Genomic DNA, 10,590 nt, shown 5'->3' with positions numbered 1-10,590 from the left:
ATGACTCCTAGGTGTTTGTGGTTTTTAACAATAGGGATAGGTGTGTTGTCGAAAAGAAATTGTGGGTTAGAAGGTATATTTGTGTTGGAAATTAAGAGAATTTCGGTTTTATTTGGGTTGAAATTCATTAACCATTTATTTGACCAAAGGTTTAATTGTTCCATGTCGTAGTTTATTACTTGTTTTATATCGTGTAAATTTTTGGAAGAGTGTGCTAATGCGGTGTCGTCAGCTAAAAGTCTAGTCATTGATAGTAGTGTATTTGAAATATCGTTGATGTATACAAGAAAAAGAAGTGGCCCTAACACTGAACGTTGAGGAACTCCGGCTTTGATAGATACATCAGAAGATATAGCATTTTAGTACCACTGACTGGCGTCTGTTACTTAAGTAGTTTTTAATCCAATCTAAAAGTTTGCCTTTTATCCCGTATTTTTCTAATTTAATTAATAGACCATTGTGCCAGACTCGGTCGAAAGCTTTAGAAAAGTCACAAAAAACAAGAGCAGTATATTCACGATTCTCCAGTGCTGTAAGTAGGTATAGGACCTACAGCTGATCGACAGGTAAAACGAAAGCAAAAGTAGGACCACAAGTAGTTGAAGAGTGGTTTCCCTTAGTTTCATCCGGGCAAGTAATATGGCTGCCTCCATATGTGGTTGACGTTGGCACAACTGTCATCGACCGAAGTGACTGACAGAGATTGATTTATTCATAACTCAGGTTTAAGGTATTGCGCAATCATTTCTTTACTTTGTAATGACATTTCCTTTCATATACAGATATTTGCCTTACCTGTAGCGACACATTACCTCTGACATGACAACCGATCATGGATCAGTGACCAATTGTCGTTTATTATATGAACAAAACACAAGCGATTTCTAGTCTTAAATATATAATCCATACCTGGTCACTTGACAATAGACCCAGTACCATGGCCACCTTCCATGGATATATTGCATTGAGAAGTGAATGTAAGAGGTAAAAATCTAACAGCCAGTCTGTCCAGCTGAGCTAACCAGTCAGTAGGATTGCCCCGTCCTAGTTCATATACAGCTGGTGCATATTTCTACCACTCAGTTAGATGTGCTGGATATATATAGTTTCTTTGGAATTATTCCGGCATGTGCAGTATACATTGGCATGTTATAGTTAGTAATTCAACTACCGGTAATGTTCTTAACTTTTCTGTAGCTGTTCGACATAAGAACTTAGATTGATTATAGTAAATCAGTCACAATTTAGCTTGTCAAACACCTGTGTGTAAAGTTTGAACAAGTGTATATAAGAATGTGTATAAAAAGAAAGTATGTGTACATGTATATAACTAAGAGTTAACATTACATTAATCTGGATTTTTCCCATCCTTGTGAAAAAGGATGATTGCAAACACTCTGAAAAGTACCTTTGCTATACCTCCATATTTAGCGAATAACCTCAACTAAATCCAATTTACTATTTTTCTGAGTGGCCTACCACTACTATTGCTTCATTAAGAGTTATACATGTATACTGTTTATGGCATAGTGTTGACATTTAGCCATGCACCTGTGCTTATGTCTACTATAGTAAGCTGATGGTTGCATGGATCAGATGAGATTAACAAATACATATAATGTAATGTGTACAATATATATAAAATCTGCATTTATATTTTTCAGATGTATACATTACTGTCGGGTCTGTGGAAATACATGTTTCAAAAAGATGAATATAATGTTTCAATTTTGGGACTTGACAATGCAGGAAAAAGTGTAAGTTGGAAAAAGAAAGTGAAGCAGTTTGAGCTTACTGTATCTCACTCCTGGTGCAAATAAATCCAGTGAACGTCTGTGATAAATCATCGTTTATTAATTCTTAGGGCCATGATGTTCAAAAATTTGTTTCCTTTGGTGAAGGGGTTTCAGATTTGTTAAAATAAGTGACATTGACCTAATTTTAATGTCATAAGGGAAATTTATAAATAAACCCACTTAGCTTCAGCTTAACAATGAGGCCAGGATCAGTCAGAATATTTTGTCAGTATATCACTAAAAATTATTAAAGTCACAGCTGGTGCTGGCTATGAGGCTCTTGGGCATTGGATTAAAAATGGAAGTAGTTGAAGATATAATTATACATTACAAATATGAGATAAATGTATTGTACACATCATTATCACTAGATTTAATGTTATTGATATAAAACCACTCAAGGAAAAGTCTAGGCCTTCAAGATGATGAATACATAAATTTAACATTTAGTGTCTTTAAGAAGATTGTTGTCACAAAATAAATAAAACAATGTATTTAATAGAAAGTAATAGAAATAAGTTGAATATATATTATAAATAATAATGTTTTCCTATTTAACAGACATACTTGGAGCAAACAAAGACAAAGTTCACCAAAAATTACAAAGGACTGTCTTTGTCTAAAATCACAACAACAGTGGGTCTCAATAGTGAGTGATTTTTCTTGTCCTTTTTTTCTGTTTACGTTTTTGTATTTAATATATGATACAAAACACAATAAGCATGAAAAGTTAATGGATAAGCTTAAAAATATTAATAGAGTCTATCATAAGGAGATATGTGGAATATATATGGATATCTTCCCAAGGGTGTAGAATTTGGGTCAGAACCAAGTCTTGTTTGATCAGATGAAGCCTGTATTATATGTTGGCAGTGCTGCACAAAATGTAATATTTTAAGTACACATACAGGTAGTTCATTACATTTATTAAATTTTATAAGTACATGTATACAAAACTTAGTTATTCAAGCCGAAATATTTCCATGTACCATGTAATATGTATTGATATTATATTTAAGTATGTTTTTATACTTTTGTTACAGTTGGAAAAATCGATATTGGTCATGTTCGTCTGAACTTCTGGGACTTGGGTGGACAAGAGGAGTTACAGTCATTGTGGGATAAGGTATACAAATAACTTTGGTTTGTGTTTTGTCCTAAAAGATGCAGGAAGGCTTTTCTGCCCCAGAATCCATTAAACCAACATCTGAGACACAATTTCAATCTTTTATTTTTTGTAAATAATTCACTGTTATTAAGGAGATATGATATCAAATGAAAATTTGTGTTCCAATGATTTTAGAACATTCACATATACCTACAGTGCTAAATAACACTGTTTATGCAGTTGAAGATTGAATAGGGTTCTCAATAAAAAAAATAACAGAAGAGGAGGGAGGGGCACTTATAATTATATTCCTGAAATTTCCACCTTGCAAGATTAGTCTTCTGAATGTTTTGAAGGGATTAATTAATATATTTAATATGAATGTGTTTGAAGGGGGGTTACAGAATCTGGCTAAAATGAATCTACAATAACTTTGTCATTATTTTACCCTTTTACCTTTACTTTTGCTAAACTTTCCATATCTGTGTTGACCATCATTTACCCCAGTACATTTATAATATGTGTTTTTCAGTACTATGCAGAGTCACATGCTGTAATCTATATTATTGACTCCTCCGACCTTGAAAGAATTGATGAATCTAAAGAAGCCTTCGGTGAGTGATTCGTGGGATACATGTAGTCACAACAGTGTTTGAGTTGAGTGGTTTGTGAGATACAGTCACAACAGTGTTTGAGTTGAGGGGTTTGTGAGATACAGTCACAACAGTGTTTGAGCTGAGGGATTCGTGGGATACAGTCACAACAGTGTACGTTTGAGTTGAGTGGTTTGTGAAATACAGTCACAACAGTGTTTGAGTTGAGTGATTCGTGGGGTACAGTCACAACAGTGTACGTTTGAGTTGAGTGGGTTGTGAGATACAGTCACAACAGTGTTTGAGCTGAGGGATTCGTGGGATACAGTCACAACAGTGTACGTTTGAGTTGAGTGGTTTGTGAAATACAGTCACAACAGTGTTTGAGTTGAGTGGTTCGTGGGATACAGTCACAACAGTGGTTGAGTTGAGTGGTTCGAGGGATACAGTCACAACAGTGTTTGAGTTGTGTGGTTTGTGAGATACAGTCACAACAGTGTTTGAGCTGAGGGATTCGTGGGATACAGTCACAACAGTGTACGGTTGAGTTGAGTGGTTTGGGAGATACAGTCACAACAGTGTTTGAGTTGAGTGATTCCTGGGATACAGTCACAACAGTGTACGTTTGGGTTGAGTGGTTTGTGAGATACAGTCACAACTGTGTTTGAGTTGAGTGATTCGTGGGATACATGTAGTCACAGCCGTGTTTGAGTTGAGTGATTCGTGGGATACATGTAGTCACAGCAGTGTTTGAGTTGAGTGATTCATGGGATACATGTAGTCACAACAGTGTTTGAGTTGAGTGATTCGTGCGATACATGTAGTCACAACAGTGTTTGAGTTGAGTGATTCCTGGGATACAGTCACAACAGTGTACGTTTGAGTTGAGTGATTCATGGGATACAGTCACAACAGTGTTTGAGTTGAGTGGTTCGTGGGATACAGTCACAACAGTGTTTGAGTTGAGTGGTTCGAGGGATACAGTCACAACAGTGTTTGAGTTGAGTGGTTTGTGAGATACAGTCACAACAGTGTTTGAGTTGAGTGGTTCGTGGGATACAGTCACAACAGTGTTTGAGTTGAGTGATTCGTGAGATACAGTCACAACAGTGTTTGAGTTGAGTGATTCGTGAGTAGATTTCAGAGTTCCCAGACTTAAATCATTGTCTGTACCATTACATTTTAGTAATCCTGTTACATATAGCCTAGATATACACAAGGTAGTTAAAGATCCTGTGGGTCTTCAGATTAGCAGAATCAAATTGAAGTGCTCTTCACTGACCAGGCACTCATCCCCTTTTAAAAACAACGAGTTAAGACAATAAGACATTCTCGATACTCCAGGGGTTACAATCACTTATGCTTTCTGCACCACTGGAAATGTCATGCTAAAATTGAAGGCAAAAAGTAGCTTCTGGTATTTGATTGGTCTTAGGTAAAAAGTCCTGACCAATAACTACATGTATGCTGTTATCTGTCCTTTAAATATTACAGAGGAGCAACACCTGACTTCAAAGCCTGTCTATTTTACCGATACACTTCCTTGTGATTATTTTGATGTACATCAAAGGATACGACTAGACTACTTGTATCTTACACAAGGTGGCGCACACTGCACCTTTGGTTTTGTCATGACATATTCCAGGGGTGCAGAGAGCAAAAGTGACCATAACCCTTGGAGTATCGATGATGACCAGGTGCTGAGCATTTACAGTAACTCATTTGATTAGAGCACCACTCCAGATTTTTGAGCTCATTCATAAGCTTGCTAATATTACACAAATTGTTGTTCTTATAAATTATGTATATATACCGAAGTCACCTAAATTTACCTTGACTTACAAAGGGTCTCAGTTTAAGTCTGTTGGTCATATGATATGAATATTTTATATTTCTTAGTCATTTAAAGGTCAAATTCTGTAATCACTGACTTTATGTTTTTGTTTTCCTTTTTTTCCCCCCAGATAAAATGGTGATCAACGATGCCCTAAAAGAAGTGCCAATACTTGTTCTGGCAAATAAGCAGGATTTGGAAGTATGTAACGTATTATATACTGTTTCTACCGTTGTCATTTACCCAATAGCACCTAATTATTTCCATCTATTTCTCTAGATTTTGACACAACAGATGTAATTTTGATGTATTTGATATCGGTCATAACCTTTGTCTACAGTGCAATTAAATCAATAACAGTAACTATTAATTATCAGTGTTCTACATTTCTAAGTAGTTTTAACGCTTAGTTTATCAATAAATGGAACTTTTTCTATAGCTTCTTGTGGAGCATATTTGCTGCTGAACATTCTATGCAAGACATTTAAATGTTCAAATATTGGTGTCTGCAAATATTGATATCATTTTTAGGTCACCTGCTATCCGTCTTCGTCCGTCGTCCGTTAACATTTTACATTTTCAACTTAAGCTGAAATACTGGCAAAGGGATTTCATTTATATTTCATGGGAAGGTTACTGACATCTCCCTGACCAAGTGTTGTTATTTTTCGGGTCGATCAGAAATCCAATATGGCCGCCATTTTGAAAAACTATTTCAAACTTAAAGTCAAGTTCTGCTAGGCCTATTGAACTGAAACTTTGTAGGAATGATCGACTCATGGTTCTGACAACGTGTTGTTAATTTGCGGGTCTATCAGAAATTCAATATGGCTGACACGGCCGCCATTTTGTAAAACTATTTCAAACTTAAAGTCAAGTTATGCTTGGCCGATTGAACTGAAACTTTGTAGGAATGATCGACTCAAGGTCCTGACGAAGTGTTGCTATTTTAAAAATACCTATTTCAAACTTAAAAACAAGTTCTAATAGGCCGATCTAACTGAAAATCGGTCTAGGAAAGATCAGCTCAAAGTCCTGACAAACTTAAGTTTACGTGATATTTCAACAACAAAAATAAATACTGTAGGACTCAGGTGACCGCTAAGGCCCATGGGCCTCTTGTTGGATTTGAAGTGAATGCCAGAGTTTGTTACCAGTATGTGGTGTAAAATACAGTTTTTAATGTTAGATTTGTTTTCTTGATATCTAAAAGTTTGCCAGGTCTTATGTTTATATGACTTTTACACCTTTGACCAATGAGAAATTTTACTTAGATAGTTGGGTTTGTATTAGATGTACACTCCCTTGTATGTATTCTTTATGTATTCGTAAGTTAGTTTTGTTCATTGACAGGGCTGTATGCGGGTGATAGAGGTGAAAAAAGTGTTCAACACAAGTGCTCCGCTCATTGGTCACAGAGACTGTAAAATGCTGGGCACATCGGCCCTCAAAGGGTAAGTGCCGTTTTAATTATTTATGACACAAAACTTTAAATCTTTAAATGAAATTTATCTTTTATTTTCACCCTGTTGATTATTTCAGTATCATACATGCGTTGCTTCAGTGTTGTACTTGTCATGATATGTACTGTATTGTGAGTGGTATCTGTATGCAAATTCTAGAATAGCTGTTCCCTATTTTGCAATCAGATCACTTGACAAAAATGCTTTATAAGTAAACTCACTAGTCTAGTTGTGGTATTGCTACAAATCACTGGAATAATATGAACAGGCAACAAGCATTTATAAAAAGAGATGACTGCAGTATTAATCTCACTGTTAGTTTGAATTCTCTGATATTGAAATCGGCGGATACCCACGGCTGATTTCGCTTCGCTACTCACTCATGCGAGTCCTGAAGCGAAATCAACCGTGGGTATCCAGCGATGTCTTATTATAGGCCTCCTGTCTTTACGTAATTAAGAATAGGCCTGTATCTATGGTACATCTAATAATATTATAAAATTTATCTTAAACTCGGACTTTACTATCTGTTGTAGTGATGGAGTACATGAAGGTATTGAGTGGCTGACCGATTGTATCAAAAGGAACTCTATGAACAGGCCTCCGCTTCAAAGAGATATAACTTGATCACATTGTTTTAACACAATGTCATGACAGCATGTACAGACATCAGCCATATAGGTCACTACTCCCACAAAATCGCTGTGATCATGTGAGCGAATTGACTAACAGGAAATGAGGCAAACATGATGGAGCCTTCCTGGTTTCAATGTCTCGCAAGGAATTTATCAAGTTTCACGATTCATTTAGAGGTGGGATGAGTCGTATCATAAAGCTTGGGTTGTTTATTTATTTGTACTATAGTGTATTCTGGTGCTATTTGTACAGTTTTTTGAAGCTTTGAACGAAAGGGGAGATAACTGCGGCTGAATCAAGTCTCGTGTGTCACTCTTCTGTCTTTATTTATAGACAAATCTTGATGAAACATAAGGCATGTACAAATTAAACTCAACAATTTTGAATTTCAGAATTGTATATTATTTTTTAAGCATAATTTTTGCTTATTGTTCATTTTTTCATACAAAAGTTTTCCACAAAAGGACAAATGTAAAATTGAATCAAGATTATTGTAACAGATAACTTAAGTAGAACTGATTTCTATTGTCAAATTTACATTAAAGAACATGAATGTAACATACTCACAGGAGCAGGTCAGTTCTTATGGTCACCGTAAACCGTTCTCAACCAGAACTCATCGAGTGTAGGAAATCAGTTCCCCAGATCTAGAATCCTCCGGGGAGAAAGAAGTTTTTTAAGAGTAAGTCTATTTCTTAAAATGTTATTTATCATTCAATTCACATCAAATAGTAGTCCTTATTTTTCATCTTAATTGTATCCTGAAGTGGTTTTGTATGTTACTTGTGAATGTAAACCTTTTTTGCTGTAAATATATTGAATTTTACTTCATATGCCTTTCTCAATGTTCAAGTAAAGAGTATTTGTGTTACATTTACATATAAATTATACAATTTACCTACATTTATTTGTTTCTTGTACATGGGACCATAAGTTTCTTGCATTAGAAAATATAAACAAAAGAATACTTTGTATTCAGTATATTTCATGTGTAATTGTTAACAGTATACATTTTTATATAGTTTATTTAAGCAGTGGGCTTCCATCAAAATATTGACTTGCCAAAGTAGAACACTGATGAAGTACCGATATCTACTTGAAAACATATCAATTCTAAAAAATGAAAATTGAAATATGGGTTCAAAGATTGTTTGATTTCCAAGTTTTAAAAACCTTTTGGCATTTTTTCTATAGAACATGAGGTTAATGATTTGAAACAAGGCAATCATTTGTGGGCTCACCATAGACCTGACACCTCTTTGTGGCATTGGGCTGAAAGCGTTGTGTATTGGCATAGCTATTTTATATGATTTCATCAGATATCAAGTAGTAATCCATTGTATGGTCACCATGGTGTAGTAATGTGGTACACGTACATGTATTTGCAATCCTCACCAAATAGGGACAATACATGTGTAGTCTTTACCAGATCGGTAATACAATGCTTCAGAATTTCATACATGCACATGCGTTAGTCATTTTCCAACAAACCATGCATGTTCCTTAATTTAATTATTTAGATGATCTAGGTCATATTGCCCTATAGGCACTGAATAATATATGACAGTACCGTATCTATCTGGTTATAAGCCCACCCATACATATTGCAGTTCAGTAGAAATGCTTACAAATTATATTTATCATTGTCCTCCCCACCTCCTTACTTTGAGGCAGAGTTTATATGTAACACCCCTGGGCATTTCGGAGGATAAATACAGTATATAGTCAACGTATGTTTGTCTATTGTGGTGAAATATTGAACTTGGGGGCTTAAAATACTAGAAAAAATAATCAACTCGGGCCAAGTCTGCTATTTTTCTATAATTTCCTCATCTTCATTATATATTCGATTGTATTTCCACCATATTGATTATTTCTTAGACAATAATTATAAGTTTATCAGTGGTCATCTATAAAATACAATCTTGGTTGTTTTGATCTGTATATAGTTTCTGTTACTGCCTCTTAGAGAACTGCTGTGTTATAATTATGTGACAGCATCTATTCTTTCTACTTTAATATATCTAGTGTTTGAACTTTTTTTGAAATAAAATATTGTGGAAGTTTTTAATTCACAGTATCATGTACTGTATTCAAATTTGGGACTTATGAATGATTCTAAACAACCTTGAGATCAGTGTATAAATTTGAAGAAAAACGTCACTTTTACATCATAAGAAAATTATTGTATACATGTCAGTATTATGTGTTCAGATATAAATTGCTGTGAAAGCCTTATGAAAGAAATAATATTGTATTTGTTCCTTGATAATAAAGGAAATATTATTACATTGTATTTATTCTGTGTACCATGTGTTTCGGATGTAGTTCGTATGATAAAATTTATTTAAGTCGAAGTGGAAGTAATTTGTTTTATGATTTAAAATATTTACGCCAAATGTTCAAAGTACAGCATACTCCTTTTAAGTAGCCTAAGATGTTGAAATCCAATAGTTTGGGCCAGTCAGAAGTTGACATAATAAATCTCATATCTTGTCAGATATTGTAGCAATATCTAATTATCCAATCAATAAACAGTTATCATATAATTATATCTGCTGTCTGTAAGCGCAACCGTGTATGGTGTTGGCAGGTCATTCACACGGTACATTCAGTGTTGTCTTTATGCCAAAGTTTATACATATTATGTTCTATTGGCTTGTCAGCACATCGAATGTCACCTTCATGAGGTATTTTGAAGCCTTCCATCTTCTAGATATTATCCATGATAGTTGATGATGTCCAACGCCTTCCCAGTGCAGGGGTCCACTATACGTATACCATGTTGTCTAGTACTGAGAGCTCGTTCCTATACCTAGTTTATTCCTTAACTGCTCTGACCTCTGCCGTAGTCAAGTGCCTGTGTCCTACCTATTACTGCTAGCCAATCTAGGTTTTGTTCCCAGCCCTAGATGCCCTTATTCCAGTCCCTACAATCTCCACTTTACCGCTCGTTTTGTATCCCATTCCTGGCCTGTTCATATTGAACTCGACTCCGGCTCCCTGGACCTTGTCGTCAATAGTGTTCCTCAACCTGATCACCTGCCAAACCAGTTACACTGTATGTCTCTGTCACTGACTAAGGTGGCTGCTGTATTTTCAGTTTCGCTGCTGCTTGTTCGAAGTAAGCTCGACAATTATTACCAGTATCCACTGATCC

The 10,590-nt window shown here is 35.3% G+C and overlaps 1 protein-coding gene across 1 annotated transcript; it reads left to right on the top strand.

Annotated features, from left to right (window-relative positions):
• Positions 1–614: 614 nt before the first annotated feature.
• Positions 615–9,724, top strand: LOC110445169 (ADP-ribosylation factor-related protein 1-like). Its single transcript, XM_021489629.1, has 8 exons — positions 615–730; positions 1,665–1,757; positions 2,358–2,445; positions 2,840–2,922; positions 3,437–3,518; positions 5,462–5,532; positions 6,685–6,785; positions 7,331–9,724. Exons 2-8 carry the CDS (start codon positions 1,665–1,667, stop codon positions 7,419–7,421), a joined length of 609 nt encoding a protein of 202 aa, XP_021345304.1. The 5' UTR covers positions 615–730; the 3' UTR covers positions 7,422–9,724.
• The last annotated feature ends 866 nt before the right edge of the window (positions 9,725–10,590 follow it).

The sequence above is a fragment of the Mizuhopecten yessoensis genome, unplaced genomic scaffold, assembly GCF_002113885.1.
Source record: "Mizuhopecten yessoensis strain PY_sf001 unplaced genomic scaffold, ASM211388v2 scaffold2091, whole genome shotgun sequence".
In the NCBI taxonomy this organism is placed as follows: Eukaryota; Metazoa; Mollusca; class Bivalvia; order Pectinida; family Pectinidae; genus Mizuhopecten; species Mizuhopecten yessoensis.
Note: the sequence above shows the minus strand (reverse complement) of the source record. Positions and strands in the feature narration are given on the sequence as shown.

What these genes read in the sequence shown, in the direction of transcription:
- LOC110445169 (XM_021489629.1), top strand. Translation starts at nt 1,665, where the DNA reads ATGTATACATTACTGTCGGGTCTGTGGAAATACATGTTTCAAAAAGAT. An exon ending in TTGACAATGCAGGAAAAAGT is followed by an intron (nt 1,758 to 2,357) that starts GTAAGTTGGAAA and finishes CCTATTTAACAG; the next exon opens with ACATACTTGGAGCAAACAAA. An exon ending in CAAATAAGCAGGATTTGGAA is followed by an intron (nt 5,533 to 6,684) that starts GTATGTAACGTA and finishes GTTCATTGACAG; the next exon opens with GGCTGTATGCGGGTGATAGA.